A 25,772-nucleotide genomic window follows, 5' to 3' on the forward strand; every position below is an offset into this window, starting at 1 on the left:
TCTGTTTTTCTACTTTCTCATTAATTCCCTTTATTGCCTTTGCCATCTAGTTTTTAAATTACCTTCCTGTCATTTCCATTAATTCTTTATAGGTGAAATCCTGTGCCTTAGCTACCTCACAGTTCTTTTGAGGGTTACTCTATTTAGATTTTTCATGTTGCCAGAATTTTTTTGTTAATTCCTTCTCATATGCTTTTCTTTTTGTTTACTTCCTTCCCCTATTTTTTCCTTCTCACTTCTTCCTTTGCTTCAAATTACATTGTTTCAGAGCTTAGGTGTTGAAGTGGCCTCTTGGTATAAGACCAAAAGGAAGAGAAGTGTAAAGAGTAAGAAAGGAGAATGAAGAGAAAAAAAAAAGAAGAAGGAGGAGGGTCAAAGTGAAAGAAAGCAATAGGAGAAATGGTATTGTTTGGCAGGGTGCTATAGCCACACCCACAGCTCTAGGACTTTGGGGACTCAGTTGGGAAGGTCTCTCAAAGTTAGTAGCTTCTTACCTGCCTGGGCTAAACAAGACCCTGCCTTTGCCAAACAAGGAAAGAGAAAAAAAATTTAAATATTCAGCAGTATGTTGCAGTGGTGACCTTACAATACTGTCTTTCTAAAGGCCAAAGCTATAAGGACACTCTAAATCTTGAGTTTGTGACCTCTGAGCCAGACCAGGGCCATGACCCTCCAGGCAGACCAATGCCTTGAACCCCCAGTTCTCAGAGAAAAGAAAAAATATATATAAATAGAAAATGAAAATTAAAGCTACAATTATATAACATAAAGGAAAAATATAGATATCTTAGCTGCTGTATGAGAAATTTATGTGGAAAGATGAGAAAAGTAGAATAATCTCTATCAAAAGGGAGAAAAAAGGAGAGAAATAAAAAAGTAAAAGAGAATAAAAGGGTCTGAAAAACCTTTTTAAAAAAATGGAGGAGCCTTTACTATTGAAGAAAGTAAAAATGAAAAAAATAAAAATACGCCAATCCAATTAAAAAAAAGAACCCCAGAAGATATATATATGGCTAGCACTATGGTGTTAGGAGACAAAGAACATACATTGTTTTGCTGTGAAAAATTAGGGCCAGATGCCACTCTCTTGTTGGTGAGAAGGAGAGCGGGGCTTGTCTTCCTGACTTAGTTGCCCTCAATCATGGTCTGGTTACTTCACCAGCATATAGTCCCCACAGGATTGGAGTCCTAAAGCTCTTTCCAGATTCCTCAAGAGGCACGTCCACAGTGCCCCCTGACAATTCCTGGGACAGCTCAGCTTACCTCAAGGATGAATGCCCAAGTTCAGCAGGCACACCAGAACTGGCTGTGTGCTAGGACCCTGCAAACTGTTTCTTCCACACAGCCTTTCCACAATGGCAGTGCCCAGTTAGCAGCCTCACCTATGGGAGATCCACCTCACCTGGTATTCAATCCTGGCAACTGGACACTGTTGGATTCCACCCACTCATTTAAGCCCTCCAAGCCCACTCCAGTGAGCAGATTAGCCCAAAATCAAAAAAACAAAAACAAAAACAAAAAACTACAGCACAGTCCTTTCTTGTCTCCAGTCTTCCTTCAGTGTGTGGGCTGGCTAACCACTCCCCACCCATTCCCAAACACTCACCTTCTGTGATGGTCTTCCTCAGTGCCATATGTCCTCAGTGGTTCCTGTAATCTATCACTGCTTCACTGTGCCCCTGACATGAGGTCCCTGGATGTGTTTCCCCAGCCAGAGATGGTTCAGGTTTTCTTTCCCCTGCCTTGCTGAATCCCAACTGCAGTCTTTCAAACTGACAAAAGCAGAACTAAACTTCCAAAGTCTCCATGAAGTTAGGAAACATAGTCCTAATGAGCACACTTAGAGTACTTAGAATAGGGGAGGTTTGTTCCATTTGTGAAAGTGAATGGACTCTAAGAGAACCATGTTGTAAACTTGATCTATTAGTAAAGATGGAAAGTAACACCTGTGGAATCAATGGAGGCCTTGACTTCAATACTTGAAATTCTGTATCAGATAACACTGATACAATATTTCATATCAAGGAACTCAGGGCTGCATGCCTGCTCCTAATAAGTGAGAAAAGTGACTTCACCAGAAAGCAAAGAAAAAGAATGGTATTCTCTCTTTTTGCTTGCTCAACAATGGCAGTGTTATGAAAACTAACATATAAAACATCAGGCAATGATGAAATTTCTCTTTGAAATTTCTAAGAGAATGTTTAAGCTTAAACACCTTATTTTGGGAATTCTCCTGCCCAGGCTGAGACTATAGCTATCTGGTTACCAACTGACTGACTTTTGTCACTAATGGAATTTAGCTAAACACTGGGAAAATAGTGATCTGATCTTATTCTATACAAAGGGATTCTAAGTCATTTTCTTCCTTGAGAGGGAAGAAAAATAACGGTTTTCTCCTAACTACTTAAAAAAGAGTATTGGGAATAATTTAAAAAAACATAAACAAAGCTTCAGTGACAGAAGCAACACTTATATTTACTTTTCTTTCTTTTTCAGCAACTACAACTATTTGGGAATTACCAGTATCTTATGCAAGATGTAGCCATTACTTTGATGGTCTGTTTAACAAGTAAGGTCTTTAGCAAAGCAAACTGTATTATTTTTATTTATCTATGAAATTCTAAAAACACACAATCAGGAACTTTTGAGAAAGATACACCATAATTACTAAAATCTCATTGTCTGTGAATTTTTTATGCCTTCAGTTGTTCCTTTTTTAAAAAATTCAAAATATTATAAAGGTACAGATGGTGATGGGGGTAAATTAAGAATTGAAATGCTCAGACTTGGCATAAAACTATCCTGATAATGAATAGGTCTCAGCCTCAAAAAACTGTCAACATAGTCTGAATTCTTTGTAGGTTTATGTCTTATACATAGAAAAATGAACATGAAATCTAGAAAGGGAATTTTTTAAAACCCAAAGGTTGCTTTCCATTATTCAGCAGTGTCTCACATTGACATGAAACCAGGTTTTTGCTAGGTCTTTGATGTATGAAAACAAATGCTAGCATTTTATTTTAGTGGAATTCTCTCAAAAGCAAGGTCTGGCTCACAGCAGCTATTGCTCATTTCCTTCTTTTGAGATGACACTGATACAATATTTCCTATCAAGGAACTCAGGGGTTAGTGCCAACTCTCAATAAGTGAGAAAAGAAACTTCATCAGAGAGCAAAGAAAAAGAATGGTATTGTCACTTTTTCTTTGCTCAACATGGGAGTGTTACAAAAACTAACATATAAAACATCAACAACAAAAAAAAGCCATGTGTTGTGGTGGGCACCTGTAGTCCCAGCTACTCTGGAGTCCCCAAGGAACTCAGGGGTTGGTGCCAACTCTCAATAAGTGAGAAAAGAAACTTCATCAGAGAGCAAAGAAAAAGAATGGTATTGTCACATTTTTTTTTGCTTAACATGGGAGTGTTGCTAAAACTAACTAACTAGCTAACTAACTAGTATTCTGAAAACTAACTAACCAACTAACTAAAGCTAACTAACTAGTGTTACAAAAACTAACTAACCAACTAAAACTAACTAACTAGTGTTGCAAAAACAAACTAAAACTAACTAGTGCTACAAAAACTAGTGTTATGAAAACTAACTAAAACTAATGTAACTAGTGTTATGAAAACTAACAAACTAAAACTAACTAAAACTAAATAACAAAATAACTAACTAAAACTAACTAACTTAACTAACTGAAACTAAATAACTAAAACTAACACTAACTAGTGTTGTGAAAACTAACAAGTGTTATGAAAATTAACTAGCCAAAACTAGCTAACTAACTTAACTAACTAACCAATACTAACTAGTGATATGGAAACTAATTAAAACTAACATAACTAGTGTTATGAAAACTAACCAACTAAAACTAACTAGCTAAGCAACTAGCTTAACTAACTGACCAACTAAAACTAACTAAACTAACTAGTGTTACAAAAACTAATTAACTAAAACTAACTTGTGTTATGAAAACTAACCAACCAACTAAAACTAACAAACTAGCTAACTAGTGTTATAAAAACTAGCTAACCAAATGAAACTAACTAGCTAGCTAACTAATATAACTAGTGTTATGAAAACTAACTAAAATTAACTAACTAAACTAACTAAAATTAACTAACTAACTAAATGGTATTGTCACATTTCTTTGCTCAACATGAGAGTGTTATGAAAACTAACATATAAAGCATCAACAGAAAAAAAAAGCTGGGTGTTGTGGTGGGTGCCTGTAGTCCCAGCTACTCTGGAGTTCCTAAGGAACTCAGGGCTTGGTGCCAACTCTCAATAAGTGAGAAAAGAAACTTCATCAGAGAGCAAAGAAAAAGAATGGCATTGTCACATTTTTCTTTGCTCAACAATGGAAGTGTTATGAAACTAACATATAAAACATCTACAAAAAAAAAAAAAAGCCAAGTGTTGTGGTGAGTGCCTGTAGTCCCAGCTACTCTGGAGGCTGAGGCAGGACAATCACCTAAGCCCAGGAGTTGGAGGTTGCTATGACGTCATGGCACTCTACCAAGGGTGATAGGGTGAGATTTTGTCTCTAAAAAAAATCAAATCGGACAATGCAGGATATTTGGGAGTTTCATGAAGCATCTTAAAACATGAAAGAGATATTAAAAGCATGTATTATATCAACCCATATCACAAAATGTTATCAGTATCAGAGATGTAAGTACTTTAATATTAATTTTGATTCTTAGGGTTGAAATGTCTATTCATAGCCTATATTTTGACATGTTATTAATATTCACATGAGTAGATAATTTTGAATTGATGAAATTGATTCTTTAATGTTGGATATTTTAAGCAATTTGCATGATTTGTTTGTGACTAATACTAATGGAAAAGGACCACCAGGAGTTTCCAAGAACTAAGCTAGTAAGGCCAGGTGCAGTGGCTCACACCTGTAATCCTAGCCCTTGGGGAGGCCAAGGCAAGTGGATTGCCCTGAGTTCACAGGTTCAAGACCAGCCTGAGCCAGAGTGAGACCTTATCTCTAAAAATAGCCAGATGTTGTGTTGGGTGCCTCTCCCAGCTGCTTGGGAGGCTGAGGCAAGAGAATCACTTGAGCCCAATAGTTGGAGATTGCACTGAGTTATGACGCCATGGCACTCTACCAAGGGTGACAAACTGAGACTCTCTCCAAAAAAAAAAAAAAAGAAGAAGAAGAAGAAGAAAGAAAGAAAGAAAAAAAAAGGAGAGAGAGATAGAGAAGAACTAAGCTAGTAAGCAACAGCAAGGAGGGGAAGGCCAGGGCCATCCTCCGTGCCTTCCTACATCTGCGAACTTTGGCAAAATGTCTTTACAGTATTGTCCAGATCAGATGAAATTATGCTTGTCAAGTATACATCACTATCCAGAGCACATTAAGGACTCATTACAAGATGAATGACCTTACACTGCACATTTAATCTTTTTCTTCTTTTAGAAGACTTAGTAAGCACTTAAAGATAATCAGAACGTGCACGGGTAGACCGCTATTATTTGAAATTGACAATAATGAGTGGTAGTTTCAGTTTTGCCTAATAGTTACTAGATGAACTTGACCAAGTATTTTGAGATTTTGTACACTTAATTTTATGAAATTAGTTATGAATTTTATTCCTATAGTCATGAAGCTATTTTAATCCTTTCCTATAACAATAGACTGTTGAGCCCCCTGCCACTTGGTGGACACTCAGCCCTACATCTCAGACTGGGCTCTATGGGGCTGTTGGGAGACTAAAGACAGGACCACTATTACCACTAGAAGAAAAAATCCTCAGAATGGTGATAACCAGAAGCATAATGATCTATTGGAATGACAGCACCATACCTAATTATTATTCAACAAACCATAGTTGGTTCAGTAAGTGGGTTGAACTCAGGGAGATTTATAAAGGTAAGAATAGAGGCAAAAAAACAGCTATTTTTGTTTGTTACCACATGCTTTCAAATAGCTTATTGTTTTCCCTTTTCTACAAGCTCAGTTATCCCACAAGCAGATCATTTTCTAGTTGATCCTAGGTATTAAAATGATCTCATCTTTAGATGTGTAAAGTCTACATACTGTAAATTAATGTTTTATATTGTCATCCAGTTCAAAGCTTTTCTTCCCCTAGATTCAGCCTGGCCTGTGGCTTGGAGCAAGGAGCAGGTGAGAATGCCACGCATAGGGGTATTAAGGTTCTGTCAAATGCCTTCTAACAAGGCAGGCATCCAGAGGCATGCAGTGTGCCTGGGGCTCAGTAGTGAGTTCTTCAGAGATGCCTGTGGATTGGTATGAATTACAGGGTTCCCTGACATGGTGATGCTCTCTCCTGCAGGATACTGTTCTTCAGTGGCCTCCCAGTGCTCCATGCCACAAAACCCTTTTCTACCACTGGCCCTCTAGCCCTTGCAGCTTGCTCCACTGGGCAGATTCCTTCCAGGATAACTCTAGCCTGGATAATTTACATGGCTTCTGTTGACCTATCAGATAGCATACGAGAAGCTTGTCTTCCTCTTCCCTCTCCTATAAGAAAGGAAGAGTGAGCAAGGCCAATGTGCACTCTCCACACCACTGCCAGTCTCTCCTAGATTGGCTTTGACTTCCCCTCATTGGACTGTAGTGATGCTGAATGGGAAAGCACAGTTTATGCAACTCCTAATAATTCCCTGTAAAGAACCTCTAGGTAATCTCCACAGTGTTATTTTATGCAAACTATAAATAAGTAATTTGGAGAGGGACATAAACAGCCAATATGGATCTTTCTTGCTAGGTACTGTAGAAATATAGCAATCATCTCTTTTTACAGTAAATTGACACCTACCATTCATTATGTTCAAATATGAAGACCAGGAACTCCAGACAATAAAGAAAGCCCCATTCAATATTCTCTTATGCAAGTGTTCATCTTTTACTGTGTGTTAGTCACATAGGTGCCTGGGGCATGAAAAGGCTTGTTGTTCAAGTTCAGAGTTTAGTAGGGAGATTCACATACATAAGCAAATAAGATGTAAATTCAAAGTTGTGAGTGGCAGAAAACAGAAGATGCTTTGGGAGTTCAGAGAAGGAAGAGATTGTGTCTGATAATTTTGGATTAAGAGATAACAATGGAGAAAAAAAGGAAGATACAAAGAATGACTGTATGAGTAGCCTTCAAATAACAATAGGAAGGACGGATAGATTTCAAATATCTTTTACTAAAAGAGACATATTTCCAGTAAAAAGAAGCAGCATGAGCAAGAAAAAGCTCACAAGTATGGGGCATGAGTTTTTAATTTGACTACACTGTAGAGGGTGTGAAGAAAAACAGTACGAGATAAAATTTGAAAAGGTAAGTTGTGACGAATCACAGAGAATCTTGACTATCAGTCTGGGAACTGTGGACATTCATCTCCAGTCCTTAGGAGTCACTGACAATTGGACAATCTGTGTAGAATTACATATGTCCCAATTTATGATGGCTTGACTTATATGATTTTTGACTTTACAATGATACACAGATGATGATACCCATTCAGCAGAGAGCAGTATGATACTCTCTCAGGATGCTGGGCAGTGGCAGTGAGCTGCAGCTCCCTGTCAGTCATGTGAACATGACAGAAAACAACAGATATTCCATAGTGGACTGTGTTGCTAGATGGTTTTCCCTAACTCTAGGCTAACATACGTGAAGTATACAGCATTAAATGCATTTTTGACTCATGATATTTTTCAGCTTACAATGGGTTTATCAGAAAGTAACCTCATTGTAAGTCAAGGAGCATCTGTACTCTTGTCAAGGCTTCTTACATTTCCACGTTCCCAAGTGAAGGTTTTCAGTCTTAATCCTGAATTAGTACTGGGAAAATACAATGCCTTCCCATATGTGGATTTAATTATTTACTTATCTATATACACCCTCCCTTGTTCCCACAAGGTTTTAAGGCAACATATAAAGGCAGATAATGAGACAAAATATAATTCACTAAAGATAAAATCATAAAGAGAAATGACATGATGTTAGGAGGGAAGTCAGTGAAGTAGGGGCATGTCTTGAAGTCCAAATCAACTCCAATCTGTGTGGCAGCCATTTTGAAGGACTTTTGTTCTAGCTACGTCTCTGTCTTCTTCAATAAGATCCATTCAAATTATATCAAGTGGTGGGGGATGTTTAAAAATATAATTCTAAAAATAAATCCAAGAAAAATAGCCAAGAAATATCTGAAAAATTCTGGTCTGAGGAACTCTAGAACACGAGAGGCTCTTTATTTCCGAGTGGCCATCTTGTCCCTCTTTCCATTCTTACTGTTTTCATCTGATGTATTCTACTCATTCACCTTGAAAACTACCCCAAAAGGTGACACTAGGACTGAGTCTTCATAATCTAGCTGCTTGTCTGCCTATAGTCAAGTGAGCCCCGCCTTTGAAAATCTTCTGGAGAGAAAATGTCATGACCTAACTTGGGTTAGATGCCCACTTTGAGGCCAGCCATTTCTGTAAATGAAGGTGGCTTAAGTAATTCAGAAGCTCCTTTTAGGCCACCATTTCAGCATCTGGGAGAAAGAAGTATTCAGAGAGGGAGATATAGGAGGGATTCATCCATTATAAAAATGTATCTCATGGCTGGGTGCCAGTAGCTCAGTGGTTAGGGCACTGGCCACATGCACCAGGGTTGGTGGGTTTGAACCTTTGAACCCAGCCCAGGCCTGCTAAACAACCAACCAACAAACAAACAAACAAAATAGCCAGGTGGTATGGCTGGTGCCTGCAGCAGGTTCCTGTAGTCCCAGCTACTAGGGAGACTGAGGCAAGAAAATCACTTGAGCCCAAGAGTTTGAGATTGCTGTGAGCTATGATGCCATGGTACTCTACAAAGGGTGACAAAATGAGACTCTATCTCAATAAAATTTTTTAAAAATGTACCTCATACATCTCATAAGTGTTTCAGTAACTCCTAACTTTCTTCTGAGTCTTGGTCCCTTGAAGAATTTGATGAAATATATAGATCTTTTCATCTTAGAATCTCATGATGCACACTCAGAATTTTTTATATAGTTTATGTGGACTCACAAGCCTCTCAAAATTTGACTTATATGATTTGGAATGTTCATGACATAAAGTAAATCAACTACTTAGGAGAAAACACAATTACATGGTATCCAGATGATGCTGAATAATTAAAAACTATACTTTGAGAATAGAATTGAAATTGTGAAATCCTCCCATGCAGCAGCCTCTGTGCTGGGTTTAGGAAGAGCCAGAAAGTAGAAAGAGGCCGGGTTTCTTCTCTCAGTGCTGAATACATAAAACAACCAGATTTAGTGCAAGACACCCTATACCATAGCAGCAATATGAATGATGTGCAGTGGAAACTCAGAAGGGGGAATGATTAATTTTAAATAAAATATAACACTTCAGAAATTTGCATTCCTATGCATGTAATCTAATAGCATATATCATCATCATTTTCAGGAAACCTGGATCATTCAGAAGAGTTTTCTGGCTGCTGATAAACAGTACTGCTTTCTAAGCTTGTATTTCAAAACTCTTCATTTTATTCTTTTAAGAGAGCCCTCATACTTCAATATGCTTAAGAGCAGAAATATGGGGCTTTGCAATCAGACAGACTTGAGTTTACATCACCCCTCTGTTACTCAACTGCAGGTCTTTAAGCAAGGGACTAGACTTCTCTGCACCTCAGTTTCTTCACCTATAAAATTCACCTATTTTGCATTGCTTTTTAAGGAAATAAAAATAATGTTTATAAAACAAGTAGCACAGCCTCAAAACCTAATAGGTATTCTAAAATGGTAGTCATTATTTTCATTTTTATCTATAGTTAGGTATACAGATTCCCTGTCAGAAATATTAGGAGTTTTTTTTAGAGACAGAGTCTCACTTTATTGCCCCCAGTAGAGTGCCATAGCATCACAGCTCACAGCAACCTCCAACTCCTGGGTTTAAGCAATTCTCTTGCCTCAGCCTCTTGAGTAGCTGGGACTACAGGCACCCACCACAACGCTTGGCTATTTTTTTGTTGCAGTTTGGCTGGGGCTGAGTTTGAAACTGCTGCCCTTGGTATATGTGGCCCTACTCACTGAGCCACAGGTGCCACCCAATATTAGGGGTTTTTAAGTGAAAAAAGTTAAAATATTCTGTGTAAGGATCATGTAGCAATCAGCTATTTCCATAATAATGCTATGTAATAATCTGTAAATAATGCTATGTAATAACCCAAAACTCACTGTTTTATAGACAGTATCATCAAGGAGTCATTGTCCCCATCCATGAGTCTGTAAGTTCACTTTCATTCAGCTGCTCCAGGTGGGCTCAGCTGAGCCAATCTGCTTTATGATGTAGATCAGCTGATCTTGGTTCAGGCCTGCTCTATACTTTTCATTCTGGGTCCAGCCCTCAAGGACAGACTGGGTATACTGTCATTGTAGGTGACAGAGAGCAGAGCCAGAAAGCAAGCCTAGCTATGCACATGTGTGAATCCTTTGTTAACATTTCTTTGGACGGAGAAAGTCACCCAATGAAGCTGAAAATTCAGAAATGGTAAAGTACGCTCTACTACTAGAGGCCAGTAATTCAATCTACCCCAGTCACTGTGTAAAGGAAAGACCAGAAACTATAATGAGGACCAAAGAAGTAGAAGCCAGATGCACAGAGATGCAATTAACCCTCTCCCTGCTGACAGCTTTATTAACTCTGTGGCTCCATTCTACTTTGGATACTGGAGTACAGAAAGAACTCCAAGCAATTCAGCCTCTGCCTTATACGACACAAAAGTACAATTTCTCTGCATCTCTCTTTAGCATTTCCTAGAGTCCACATTGTCTGTCCCTCTTTGTGTACCCTACCCAAACAACAACTTCTGACACCAGGTACCCTAAACTTTCCCAGGTTAAGGGTACAGCCTCCACAAGAATGCCCTCACTTCAGATACCAGCCCCAAGTTTACAAGTGTCTATACCACCTAGACATGTAACTAGTTGGCAATAAATTTTGGGGGTGGTCCTGTTACTTCCTCAGGTAACAGGACTCAACAGTTTTCTACAACTCACAGAACTTGGGAAAGTGTTGTACTTATGATTAGAATTTAGTTTAGCAGAAAGATACATATCAGAACCAGCCAAAGAGAGAGATGCACAGGACAAGGTCTGTGAAAGGTTGAAAACATAAATGCCTTCATCGTCCTTTCACCGTGGAGTCAAGATGCCTCTCTTTCTCAGCACACAGATGAGTGACAATATACTGAGTACTACCAACCAGGGAAGCTCAATTGAGCTTCAGTGTCTGGAGTTTTTGAGGTTTCATTATATAGACATGCAGACAATGAATCATTGGCCATGATGTTAATCTTGATCTCTATCCCTGCTTCCCTCTTTTGCTCTACTCGATGATAAAATTGTAACAGGAAAAAACCCATTTGTTTTTCAGTGAGTTCAACTCATGCCTACCCAAAGCTGGCTCCTTATCGGCCAGCAGGACAGCTCCTTTCTCCCCCTTTGCTGCTCTCAGTGTTTCTGAATTCCTGCTTCTCCTGCGTTGTGCAGGTCTGTGCGTTCCTCTATGTGAAGCAGCAGCCGTGGTATTGTGAGGTCTATAAATACAGGTAAGTTCATTGTTTTAGTCTTCCTTTCTGAGGGTGATGTCATCCAATAATATTGCTCAATGTGGTCTGAACATACATCTTAAAACTTTAATTAACAAAATCACTTCTTGACACTGCAAAACGCAAGTGGTAGGAAAGAGCACAGTTAATAGGTGGAGTGCTGGGGTGAGCCATGTGGAGTGGATGGAAAGAGATTTGTCACATTGCTTGTTAATGTATAAGATCTACCATCCAGCAGGTAGACGGAATTAATGTATTCATTCCCTGGTAGTTTGGGTATCGTATGAATCAGGAGCTGGGAAGCACTTCCTATAGAGGGCTAGCTTGTAGGTAGGCTTTGTGGACTAGGCCATCTCTGTTGCAATTAGTCACTCTGCTGTTGTAGCACATGAGCCGTCATAGACAATTGTATAAACAAGTGGGAGTGGCTGCATTCTAATAAAACATTATTGACAGAAACAGGTGCTGAGTTGGATTTGGCCTATGGACTTAGTTTGCTGGGTCCAGTATAGACATACAAGAGAGATTTGCTTAAATCATTTTTTTAAATGAATGTTAAAATTAAAATATTAATTGATGGTATCATTGTTCTGGGTAAATTGGAGCATTAGACTCAGGACAAGTCTCTTTACCTCCTTGAACTTTAATTTTTTTGAGGTAGACTATAACAAAGATGTACAAACTTGATTTTCTTCTGATGACGCCTCCTGGCTCACAAGAGAAAAATCAGGAAAAGAGCTCATTTTTTAAAAACAGAGCATGTGAAGATTGCTTCTTATGCCACTGTGATCCTGAAAGCACAGCACACTGGAAATCAGTGAAATACAGATTTAAAATCATCAAATTATGTCTAAGATTGCCATTTAGATCCAAAATTAAGATCTAATTCTAATTCCTCATTTGTTGAGATTTTATTATGAGATTGCAGCAATTCAGTCTTCAGGCTCCTATTTTCTTTTTCTTTTCTTTCTTTCTTTCTTTCTTTCTTTTTTTTTTTTTGACAGAGTTTTGCTCCACCCCAGGTAAAGTGCAGTGGCATCATTGTAGGTGACTGCAACCTCAAACTCTTGGGCTCAAGAGTTGCTCCTGGGTGGCACCTGAGGCTCAGTGAGTAGGGCGCTGGCCCCATATACCTAGGGTGGCAGGTTTGAACCGGGCCCTGGCCAAACTGCAACAACAACAACAACAAAAAGAGATGCTCCTGCTTCAACCTCCTGAGTAATTGGGACTATAAGTATCATGCCACCCTGACACCTGATTAATTTTTCTATTTTTAGTAGAGATGGGGTCTCACTTTTGCTCAGGCTGGGGGTGAACTCCTGAGCTCAAGGGATCCTCCTACCTCAGACTCCCAGAGTGATAACATTACAGGCATGAGCCACTGCGCCCACCCCAGACTCCACTTCTAATTCCAAGTCCTTTCAAAAAGATCACTTGTTCTAAATGGAGTGCCAGACGATGAACAATCTTGACTTCCTATGAATGTTATTTCTGCTTTGTCATTGTAAGAGGTAAACAGAAATATGTCTTGGTAGTTACTGGCTAGAATATTTGAAAGCTAAAGTCTCATGATAGTAATTAGCTTTTTTTTTTTTTTTACCTAATGGATAAAAATAGAATAAAAATTTTCATAATTCTGGTGACTCTTCTTTCATAGTGAGTGTTTTGTGACCAACCAAAGTAATCTCTCAACAAATGTGAGTACAGAAAGAAACTGGACTGGAAATGCCACTCTGATTCCTGGTTCAAATTTAAGTTTTGAGAGTACCACCCTGTGGCCTATTACCACCATCAACTGTATTACAGTAGCATTTATCTTTTCAAAAGGAAAGCCATTTCGAAAACCTATCTATACAAACTGTAAGTATATGAAGTTTAATTTTTCTTTCTGAATATTTTCCCATTTCCTCACTTACCTTAGAGTGGCAACCCACTGGTGAAATGATAGGCTGGTAAGGAAACATTCGTGTTACTCTACAGTGATTGTTGAATGTAATGGTTGTAGATGGCAGAGCCCATGGGCAGAAACCTGCTCATTTTCAGATAAGTGCACATATTAACAAGTCACATGATTTGCATTTCCCTGGTGATTAGTGATGCTGAGCATTTTTCGTATGTTTATTGGCTGTTTGAAGTATCTAAAGAATGAAAAAAAAAAAAAAAACACCACATGCACTCACTGTTAAACTGGAACTAACCAATGAGCACACATGTGCATAAAAGGAAGTAAAATGCAACAGAAATCAAGCAGGGGGGAGGAGGAGGAACAAATATATAAAAACCTACTTACTGGGTGAACACTGTCTGGGTGATGGCCATGTTTGTAACCCTGACTCAAGCATTACAGATATCCATGTATACCTATTAAATTTAATAAATTTATTATTAAATCATCTCCATATTCTTGAAAATTCTAACTTTGGTGGTGCATTATACTTTTACTAAATTGAATTTTACCTTTTTATGTTTACATTTCACATGGAATTATTCTGAAACTTTTTTGTATAATATTATGTTAGGTTTGAGTACTAGACTTGGAAACTCTATCACTTTTCATCCTCTGGAAAAAAATTATATGTAGGAATCATCTGTTCCTTATTCATTTACAAGAATCTACTAGTAAAAATTATTTTGGTTCAAAATGCTTTATTTGAAAGAATTATTTAAGAATTGATTAGTTTATCCTCTTTGGAAAATATTTTTTAAGTAACATTTTTGCCAGATAATTCTACTTCATTGAGATTATAAAATCCTAGCATCAAGTTTGGGGTAATATTTTATCACAATTTTTAATGACTTTTGCAATTCTTAATACAGTATATTCATACCCTAATATGTGTTAATTTTATTTTTATCAAAAAAATATATATATATGTATTAGATCATAGTTGTGTACATTAATCCAGTCATGGGGTACAATATGCTATTTTTATATACAATTTGAAATATTTTCATCAAACTGGTTAACATAGCCTTCATGTCATTTTCTTAGTTATTGTGTTAAGACATTTATATTCTTCATTTAGAAAGATTCACATGTACCCTTAAAGGATGAACCATAGACATGATCCGTCTATGGATCAAAAATATATTTTTACTGTTCTTTTTAAAGAATCAACTCTCAGATTTAATAATTCTGCATGTTTTTAAAATTTTCCAGTGTGTAAATTTTGGCTTTTTCCATTTTTCTATCTTCTTACTTTCTTTGACTTTTTTGATGTTTGAGTTGACTATGATTCATGTATTTTTTTTCATCCTTCTGAAGCTGGAAAGATATATAAGGCCAATAATTAATAGTTTTGGCTACATTCTTTACATTTTCATATGTCTCTAATTATGATTTAATTTTCTCTTTGACCCAATAATTTTCAGTATAGTGTTTTTAATTTTTAAAAAGGAGAGGATTTTGTTTTCATTCTTCTCCTACTATTTTTCTCGGTAATCCACAAATACAGGCTTGATTTTCTTTTTAACCCAATATATTTTTAGAACTTTGTTTTTTGTTTGTACATTGGGAGTAATACATTATTTAAACTTTATCATTTCTAGTTTTATTGTCATGATCAATCTATCTTCTGAAATGACTGCTTTGTAAAAATTACTGCAGTTTGCACTTCATATATCATAAATTCCATACTCTAATATTCTAAATAAGTTATATTACTCATATATTAGAAAAGTAAGTCTAGTTCCTCTTCCTAAGTTAGAAATGTATGTTTACTATGTTAAATCAGCTTTAGCAGTTATATTATTCAAATTCTCTCTGTTCTCACTTCACTTTTAAAATAGCTGTTTTGCTGAAGATTTTGAGAGCCTGCTTAGTCTTTCTTTAATTTTATATTTCATATAAACTTCTTCCTAAATTTCTTACAATGCTTCAAAATTTTGATGCAGTGTTTATAAATTTGATAGGGTGATTATAAATTATTGGTGTATTTTATAGGAAGGATATATGGATTGGCTAGAATTTTACTTTTAATAGTAGCTACAAAGTCCTTTTTCGGAAACCAAATGAATTAGAGGTAGATTAGTTACATCATATTGAGTGAATTCAAACCTTTAGGCCAAACATAATTGAGAATTTTAAATGAAGAAAGTTTTACCAACAAATTCTAAGAAATGTAGTCTTACAGGGCAGTGCCTGTCGCTCAGTGGGTAGGGCGCTGGCCCCATATACCGAGGGTGGCGCATTCAAACTCAGTCCCGGCAAAACTGCAACAAAAAAATAGCCAGGCATTGTGGCAGGCACCTGTAATCCCAGCTATTCAGGAGGCTGAGGCAAGAGAATCACCTAAGCCTAGGAGTTGGAGGTTGGTTGCTGTGATCTGTGTGACACCACAGCACTCTACCAAGGATGATAAAGTGAGACTCTGTCTCAAAAAAAAAAAAAAAAAAGAAAGAAATGTAATCTTATAATAAATAATATGCTTTGAAAAAGTCAAAATCCTTGCAACTATTATTAGAATATACAAGCACCTCAATTTTGATGCAACACAAAAATCCTTGCCCTTCTGAACAGCCTTTGACAGAGCTCAACTTTATGACAAGATACAGAAAAAGTACAGATTTCAATTTTTATGGAAACAGGTGTGAATATTCACTAACCCATTTCTTTTCAGAGAACAAGCTGTAATGATTTGCTCAGAACCTGTCCTTTCAAGTCACCTATATCAACATTGTCCCCCTCTTTCAGTTTTCCTCATCAATAGCAACTAACCAAGCAAGGCAAACATTCCACTTCAATTCCCCTTTACCCTTTCCAGTCAGGAGGGCATCATAATTGTGTTCCCACACTGCTCACTTATACACAGGCCTGGGCAGCTTTTCAGATCATTCATCTGAGATCAGAGTGATGTGGTCAGCCTCATTCCATTTGCTAGGGACGACCAGGCCTTCACCAGAATGGACCTTTGAGGCTTCTTCTTCCCAGCTTCTGGATCACTGGGACTTGGAAGTAATGAAGTAAATGGAAAATTCGTACAGCCAACTCGTGGGATCTTATTACCACTTCTCTTCTCAGATTACTTTGTTTGGGGAGATGAAATTCCCACTTTTCTTCTCCCTGCCTCATTCCATTCCCAAGCTAATTTGGTTATTCTTCTGAGAGGTGCTGCATTTAGTTGTATACATAGAGCATGGATGAATACTGAGGGTAGGTGCAGGTGCTTGAGGGGGAAAACCAAACTCTGGTGGCTTCAACAATAGAGCCTGATGCAGAGGGACAATTGCCTCAGACTTCTGGTTGGTATATATATATAGAGAGAGAGTGTGTGTGTGTGTGTGTGTGTGTGTGTGTGTGTGTTTTGGGGGCAGTGGAGTAGAATAAATGAGGTACAAAGAGTACAAAAGAAAACCTAGCTTGTTTGCTTATAACATTGAAAACTATAAGAATCATTTATATCATAGCAACACTGATTAAATGCTACTGTTTGGACCCAAAGGTGATGATGTTATCAAAAATATTTCTAGGGCGTCATTTATTAAGTGTTCTGCTAAAAGCTCTGACAGACACAGAGGAGAACAGCAGTGTTGGCACAGTGCACTCCAGAAAGTTTAGTTTTAATTTGGGGCAGATTGGAAAGAAGGAACTCTACAGATGCAAATGCTACTTTCTCACATATTTTTTCAAGTCCAAGTCCCAGAGAACCAGACACAAAGGTCACTTCTAGTGTTTTTAGTTGAGTTGGTACATAAATTAAGATCATGCAAAGCAGAGTAGGATATATACTACACAGAATAATGTTTTATAAACCAGAATGAGGGATCTTTGAAAAGAAGTTGGTGTTTGAATGGAGCTCTTTAAGAAAAATTAGAACATGTCAAATCCAGAAGAATATCATCTACACAGGGTTTTGGGAGCAAAGACCCAGAAGCTAGAAAGTATTGGGTCTTCATGGAAGCTGCAGCTGTTTGTAATTTACCTTTCCTATTGCACATAAGAAAGAATAGTCAGAGATCAGTTCAGAAAAGCTGACTGGGACCATATTGTGGAACACCTTCGATCTCAGTTGAAGATTCTTGAACTTTATTCTCTTGGCAATGAAGAACAACAACACTTGCCAACGTGCCAAGAACATGTACCGTGTTCGTCCCATGCATGCGTGACTCACGAGATACGGTGATTGTGTTCATGGATATTCCTTTATGGAAATCACTGCAACAAATTTGATTAACAGTCTTCTACACTCAGACATTCAGGGAAAGATTCTAAGATATCACCTTTATCTTGTAAGCATTAGAACATATTTTAAAACATATGAGTATATATCAAAACATCTGAAGATGTATCTGGTATTTGCCCAACAGAGATAATTGATTCTGCAATGTGTGCCAAATTATGTGAAACATTCTTTTAGCATCTAAAAATAATGTTTGGTGTTTCTTCAGACTTATTTTCGTTTCTGCTGCTATCTGCCTTGGGCCTCACAATTTTCATTATGTTTTCTGATTTTCAAGATATATACCATGGAATGGAGGTAAGTGGTATTCATTTGCACATCTGGCATGACTCTTATGTGCAGTGGACCATATTTGTATTGTAATTCACAAATCAATTATTTCCATAGTCCCTCTGACCATCAAATATTATCAGGCTATTTCTATATAAAAGAACAAGTAACATATTATTTGGATTTTACATATGCTAGCTTCTAATTGTTTTCATATGAGTAGTATTATCAATTAGGCACATTTATCCTTGTCACACCAGAAATATTATGTTTGAGTCTTTTATTCTGCTATTATACCAATATATTAATAAAATAATTCTTTAAATTTAATTTTTTAAATATATCTAGAAATCTTTTATAATATTGTTGTGAAGGGAGAGAAAAAGAAGAAATTATAGAACCATCACACTTTTTCTAAGACTGTATGGATTTTTCTCGGGGAACATAATTTGATTCAGGGTGCTTGGGTTAAAATTAAACTCATCAAGAGGCTACTGAACCCTATTGAACCAATTCTGGGGTCCCTGTATTATGAGAGAAATAAAAGATAGAGAAGTATTGGCTTCTGAATTTCAAGCTATAGATTTGAAGATCAGTCATACTTAAGTGCAATGATGACATGGCCACCTGAAGCCATCTATACTTGAAGAGGGGATAAAGCCAGAAAGAACTGGGAGGAATACAGGAAGGAGGAGCTCTTACTGTGGGTTACAGCTGTCTATCATGGGAGGCTTAATGACTTTATGAGGGAAATGCAACTTAATTGGAGTCCAAAAAGATAGGCTGGATTTTTTAGGTAGGAGGTCAGGATAGTTCCAAACAGAACAAGCCTAAGCACAGGCAGAAAAGGTTGAAAGAGCCTCCTTTGTCTTAGAAATGCAAAAGAAGGTAAGTGGCAGAGATAAAATACAAAAGGCAGGTTTGCTTCATAAAGTGCTAGATGATTGGCTAAAATTGAGGCCATGTTCTGTGGAGTATGAGGAACCAAAATAGAAGAGTAAAGGAAAGCATGGATGGAACAGTCATCTGTTTAGCAAACATGGAGCTCCAGAGTATTCTTGGCACTAGGGTTATAAAGATGAGTAAGATGCAGTCACTGCTCTCAAGTAGTTCAGAAGCCGAGAGGAAAGACCAGCACATAAGTCAAGTCTCTTCTTGGCCAAGGGATGGAGAAGAGTTCTTTCAGATCAGGATGATGGTAGCAGTGACAGAAAAGGCCAGGTTCTCTCTGAGAATCTGACCCACCTTCTCTAAACAACCATTCTAACCAGTATGTTGTATTTCACAATCCTGATAAAGACTGTCTTCATGCAAGGAAAGAAAAGTCAAAGTCAAAGTTCATGTATTACTTTGAAATAACCCATATCAGGATAGGGATGAGAAGTAAAGGTGAACATTTAGTCACTATGGAGTGTCTGCCATTTACTCTTCAAGAGTGCTCAGGCCCATGCACAGGTATCCATCCATATTCTATTCTAGGATGGTGGGTGTGGCAGTAAAAGGGCTGGGTAAGCAGGCTTTTGCTATGAATACAGGCATGGAAAGTTGTGGCTCTTGCACCAATTAAGTAAGTGAATTTAATTTACCTCTCAAGACTTAAAATCTTGTGAATTTGGAGGGTTCAACTTTCATCAAGCCATTAGATTTAAGGCTAGGAACATTCAGTCCGAAAAAATGTTCATTTAGTCTCAATCAAAATAAACTCACACCTCTCTGTCTCTCTTAAAGAATAAATTTTAAGTAGATTTTGCTTTGCGAGAATTAAAAGTAATATTATTAGATGATGCTTTAATCTTAGCCTTCTTCCCTCTGTTTGAAAAGCTAAAAATGAAGAGATTGTCTTGTCTAACATTTGCTATCCAGAGTGTCTTGTCTAACATTTGCGATCCCGGGTACAAATGGACACCATCAGGCAGATGGGGGATCACAGCCCCAGAAGCAGTCAGTTTTCTTTGAATTCTGGCTCTGCCATTTATTTATTGGCTTTAAGTCCTTCAGTTTTGTTATCTGCAAAGTGGAGAAAGTAACCCCCACCCTCCAAGCTAAGTTATTATAAATACATAAAATAATTAGTATGTTTTCTTCAAAGTATAAGGTGTGCAAAATATAATAGTGATATTTCTTTTTCAACAGTTCATCCCAACCATAACTTCATGGAGGGTTTTGATTTTGGTAGTAGCTCTCACCCAGTTCTGTGTGGCCTTCTTTGTAGAGGTAAAGTAATTTCTATATGGCTCTAATTATTTTCCTGGGAAGATAAACAAATAAAAGGTCACATTCTCAACAGATGCTCATTTTTTAGAATGACCACTTTGGTCCCCCCAAATTATAGTTGTTAAAAGTTTGCCAAAATGGTGCTTGTTCTTTTTGGAGGAAATTTCTTGGAGAGTGGTTTAAGATTCATTGAAGGCTGCATAGAAATGCTTCCAATATCTTCTGCATAGAAAGAAAAATATCAAATTAACTCTGATTTTACTTACAGGAAGGCATTATATTGTCTTTTCTAATATTCTCAGTAATTGAGTAAAAATGAAACCAGGTGACCTTCTAGTTCTAATATTCAATGAGACCTTTCTAGTTCTAATTTCAATAAGAGTCATCTTTAGGAAAGTTCCCTAAGAAAGAGCAGACATCATTGCTCCTTCTAGTCAATTCCTACCCTTGAAGATCTTCTTGTATGGTGTTTCTTTACTATACAGTGTCATGAAATGACTTTACGTACTCAGTAAAAGGCTCAATTTCTGTCTTTTTAAAGGGAGAGTTTTAAACATTCATGTAAATGCCTTGGGAAAAGGGACTAAATGAATTTTTAAAACATATACCCAATTTTCTCATTCTATACAGTTAAGTGTGAAATTTCTCATATATTTTAACTCAGGAACTTCATTATTGAGACTATATTTTTTAAAACAACCCAGAAGAAGAGAATGAAATTACATATATGAAATTGTTCATCATGTTTTCTACAGTAACAAAATATTAGACTCAACTTACCTGTTGTAGAGATAATTATTTAAATAATAATTTTTTAACAGCCTTGGTAACAATTGGAAGAAATCCTATATAGTCATTAAAAATGATTATTAGAAGACCATAGCTCTGTTCCTACCACAATAAAATTTAAAAAAATTAAGGCGCACAGTTACAAAAAAATTGTGCATAAGAAAGTTTGGTATGAAAAAAAGTGTAATGCAACATGCGGCCAATTTCAGGATTATAAATGTATAAAAATTGTGTTGGCATGTAAACTAAAAAAAAAAAAAAACACTTAAAAATGTAAAACAAAAAAAGCCATTTGATTTCTACAGTTCACCAATTCATCTGACAAACCTTTATTTGGCAATGTCTACATGCCAGGTGGCAAAGTAGCAGGATGAATGGTGAATTTTTTACTTGATTTTGAGTACTCTATGATTATTATCATTTTAATCTGACCATAAAACAAAGCTAAGTGAATCACTAGCCAGGATTTAACTAGGAAATCTGTGGAAATGAGCGGCTGTAAGCTTTTGGCAAATTTCTATGAACCCAGGCCCTCTGTCACTTTCTAACAAATATGACTGGGGACTTGCAGGCGTGGTGATTGTGGAAGCAGCAGCGGTGAACGTGTCTCAGGGAAGGCCTGGGAGGGCTGGCTGCAGTGGGCAAGAGCTTGATGGTTGATTGTTTCCCCCACCTGATTTTCCAGGATGCCATCCTTCAAAATCGAGAGCTCTGGCTGTTGATCAAGAAACAATTTGGATGCTACTCTAAAAGTCAATATAGGAACTGGCAAAAAAAGCTGGCAGAAGACTGCACCTGGCCTCCCATAAACAGGACAGATTATTCAGGTGATGGCAAAAATGGATTCTACATCAACAGAGGCTATGAAAGCCATGAACAGATTCCAAAACAAAAATTCGAATTGGGAGGCCAAACCACAGAACAGCATTTTTGGACCAGACTATAATCAGAATCCTTGTCTACATGCTGAACAGCACCACCTTTCCCCCCCAAATTAAAACATGGTAAAGAGGTAATGATAGCTTCCCCTTATCTTTTCTCTGTGTCTTTCAGCATTCATAGCACATTTCTCAATGCACTAAACCTCGTAACAAAGGACCTTAGATAGGCTGATTTTGACTATATCCTTTACTAGTGAGAGAAAAGATTGTATTTTCTAGATTATTATTTTTTCATCAACTTTATTCATTTTGTATAGCATTATTTCATTTAAAATGTACAGCTTTTATGATACTGTGGTGAAATTAGCAGTATGAGCCTCAATAAAAGGAGGGAAATTAAGGAAATGTGTAGTCTAATACATTGTCATAAGTTTACTTAAATATTATAATCATTTGTGAAAAATATTCACATACATATCATTATCCAAGATCAAAATTCCTCTTTTATTTCTATTGTATGGTTTTAATAAATAAATAAGAAATAGTATTTATTTCAGAAAATTTGACCTAACCATAGTAAGTCCAGAATTGTGTGGAAGGAAGGTGATGGAGGTTTTGTTAATTGCATATCATCTTGGCCTGGGTACAGCTAATATCTAATTAAACTCCATCAAAGTTTGGTAACTCTCAATGTATATTATTTTGGGGTCAGTGAGCTGGAAGGTCACAAACATAATGAAATAAAGTGCTAAAGATGCTTTCTACTTAAAGAAGTGTAACACCTTTATTTACTCCTTATTACTGATACATGGAGACCTCAAGTTCTAACTCTTAAAAGTTGGCTAGCACTCAACATTACTCATCTTAGGAAAAGGTTCTCATGTTTGCATCTACAGCATGACAGTTCTGAGGGTATTAAACAAACATGAGTTCTGCTTCATCTTTTAATTATCTAAATCATCTTATTAGAGGCATATGAAGTACAATAAGAAAGGGTACAAATATATTCTGTGCACTTTTAATATATATATTACCTTCCCTATAAATTTGAGAGAAAAAAATTTATTCCTAGTAAACATTTAAAATTACCTATTAGGCTTCTCTTTTGATAATAAATCTAACTTTTCTAATTTAACAAATCTTTAACAGATCACAAGTAATTATTTAACCAGTCCTATGCTGTGAGTGGCAAATATGTGCCTAATTCTGAAATCTTTAGGATTAACAAATGTTTGTAACATTTACCAATCTGTTGTTGTAAATAGTATTATAAATATTGCTACACAAACCAACAGAATAAAAGATAATTCCTACACAAAAGGAGGAGCAATTCAGTGCCAACCAGTGTTTAATTCTGTTCATTTTTTTAATATTTCAGAATAATATAGGGGTACATATTATTAAGTTACATAGTTTGCCTTTGTAAGATTAGGTATGAGTTGTACTTGTGGCCTTCATGCAGAAAGTATGCCCTATACTTCTGCAATGTACCTGTTGAGTGAGAACTTATCCATATCCTCCACTTTAATTTTAGTGAGCATGTAGTTGTTAATCTATTAGATTCAAATTAGTACTAAGTACATTTGATGCTTGGTTTTGCACTCTGGTGACCTTGTTAAGATTTTATTAAGTATTTTTGCATTGGTATTTATTAATGACAGTGGTCTATACTTTTCCCTTTTTGTTGTGTTCTTTCCTGGTTTGGCTATTGGGGTGTTATTTACTTTGTAGAAAGAGCTGGAGAGGATTTCCTTCCTTTTCAACATTTTGGAATGTATTGTGGGGCTGGCTCCCTACTCCTTTGAGCCACAAGTGCTGCCCTACAATTTCTGTTTTTAAAAATTTTTTGAGGCTTGTTTTGTGACTTAGATATGATCTATCTTAGAAAACAATCCATGAGCTGATAAGAATAATTTATATTTAGTAGTAGTATGATAAACTCTTCTGTAAATGTCTTTTAAGCTCATTGTTCTAGTGTCAAGTTTCAGTCCAAAGTGTCTTTGATTAATTTATTCCTGAAGGATCTGTTCAGTTCTGTCTTTGGGGTATTGAAGTCCCTATTACAGTGTTGTTGTTTATCATGTTTTAAAATCAAGTTTGTTTTATAAATCTGGGAGGTTTTGAATTCAGATTGATATGTCTTCTTGTTACATTCTCCCCTGATCAGAATGAAACATCCATATTTGTCCTTCTTTATTCTTGTTGCTTTAATGTTAATGGCATCTGCTATCAGTATTGCTACTCTCACTTTCTTTTGTCTTCTTTTAGCATGAAATATTGTTTTTACCTTGAGTCTTGATTGTCCTTGGGTGTTAGATGTATTTCCTGAATACAGCAGATACTAGGCTTGAATTTTCTTTTAATCCAGTCAGCAAGCTATGTTTCTTCAGTGGAGAGTCTGAGCCATTTACTGAGAGAACTGATAAGGAGGGTGGATTTATAATTGTTTTGTGAGGGACTCTGTTGCTTAATCACTTGGGCCATTGTGATAGATAGGTTTTGTCCTGACATTACTAGTTATTTTTACTTGTTGAGACCATTGCAATGGTTTGTAAATAGTACAGGTCTGAATATTTCATGCAGGGCAGGTGTAGTAGTAGTACAGTTTTCCTGTCAGGAAAATATTTTCTACATTGAATATGAAACTTAGTTTTGCAGGGTAAAGAATCCTAGGTTGGTAGTTTTCTGAGAAGATTAAAGATAGAAGCCCATTCTCTTCTGATTTCTAGAGTTTCTGCTGAGAAGTCAGCTATTAGCCTGATGGGTTTGCCCTTAACAGGTCAGATGCTGCTTATGTGCATAGTTCTCATGTACTAACTGGCAGCTTGTAGAATTTCCTCTTTCATTTTAACTTTGGTCAGGCTAATGTGTCTAGGAGATGCTTTGTTTGAACTGAGTCATTCTAGAGTTTGATAGCCATCTAGTAATTGTGTATCTGGGTCTCTGGCAATATTTAGGAAATTTTCAATGATAACATCTTCAACTAGAGTTTCCATGCTTTGGGGACTCCCTTCTTCTTCTTCAGGGATACCTATGAGTCATATCTTTGTACGCTTTGCATAGTCCCATATCTAAGAGATTGCAGTGCTTCTCTTTTTCTGCATTTTTAAATGGTTGGGTTAGCTCAAAAGTCTTGTCTTAATGTTCTGAGATTCTTTCCCCAGTTTTAATCTGTTTCTGAAACTCTCTGCTGTGTTTTTAAACTCCTTGAATGCCTCTTTCAATTCTTTAGGCTGTTATATCCTTCTTAACTATTTTCAAATCCTTGGTGACTTTATTTTCAATTTTGTTGATTTCTGAGATAATTTTTGAACTTTTTGCTAGTTTTTCACTTTCTTCAGCTCCTTTCATCTCAATTTGCATCCATATTCTGAATTCCATTTCTATCATTTAAACAATTTCTTTATGGATGTAATTTTCTGCTACTGCTCCATTGCAAACTCTTGAGGGTCTGATCTGCTTTGATTTTTCATATTGCCAGGGTTCCTTTGCTGATTCTTCCCCATGAATGGTTTTTATTTTTTATTTTTTATTTTTTTATTAAATGATAACTATGTACATTAATGCAATTCTGGGGTACAGTGTGATGTTTTCATATACAATTTGAAATATTTACATCAAACTGGTTAACATAGCCTTCATGTCATTTTCTTAGTTATTGTGTTAAGACAATCATATTCTACTCTTGGAAAGATTCACTTGTACCCTTGTAAGATAAACCATAGAAGTGATCCCTCCAGTCACCTCCCTCCACCCATTCCCCCTTTCCTTCTCCCTCCCCCCTCCCTGTATACTTAGGCTGTTATTAGATTATAGATTTCATATGAAAGCTATAAATTAATTTCACAATAGGGCTGTGTACATTGG

The 25,772-nt window shown here is 36.6% G+C and overlaps 1 protein-coding gene across 1 annotated transcript in view; it reads left to right on the plus strand.

Annotated features, from left to right (window-relative positions):
• ATP13A5 (ATPase 13A5) overlaps positions 1-22,224 on the plus strand; it is a 117,889-nt gene extending 95,665 nt beyond the window's left edge. Inside the window, exons 25-30 of the mRNA XM_003792695.3 lie at positions 2,497-2,569; positions 11,398-11,572; positions 13,230-13,432; positions 17,960-18,048; positions 20,155-20,235; positions 21,710-22,224. Of these exons, the coding sequence (XP_003792743.1) occupies positions 2,497-2,569; positions 11,398-11,572; positions 13,230-13,432; positions 17,960-18,048; positions 20,155-20,235; positions 21,710-21,970 (882 nt within the window). The 3' untranslated portion in view covers positions 21,971-22,224. The remainder of the gene's footprint in view (positions 1-2,496; positions 2,570-11,397; positions 11,573-13,229; positions 13,433-17,959; positions 18,049-20,154; positions 20,236-21,709) is intronic.
• Positions 22,225-25,772: the final 3,548 nt, after the last annotated feature.

Source organism: Otolemur garnettii, unplaced genomic scaffold (assembly GCF_000181295.1).
Source record: "Otolemur garnettii isolate 467f Iridium unplaced genomic scaffold, OtoGar3 scaffold00060, whole genome shotgun sequence".
NCBI lineage: Eukaryota > Metazoa > Chordata > Mammalia > Primates > Galagidae > Otolemur > Otolemur garnettii.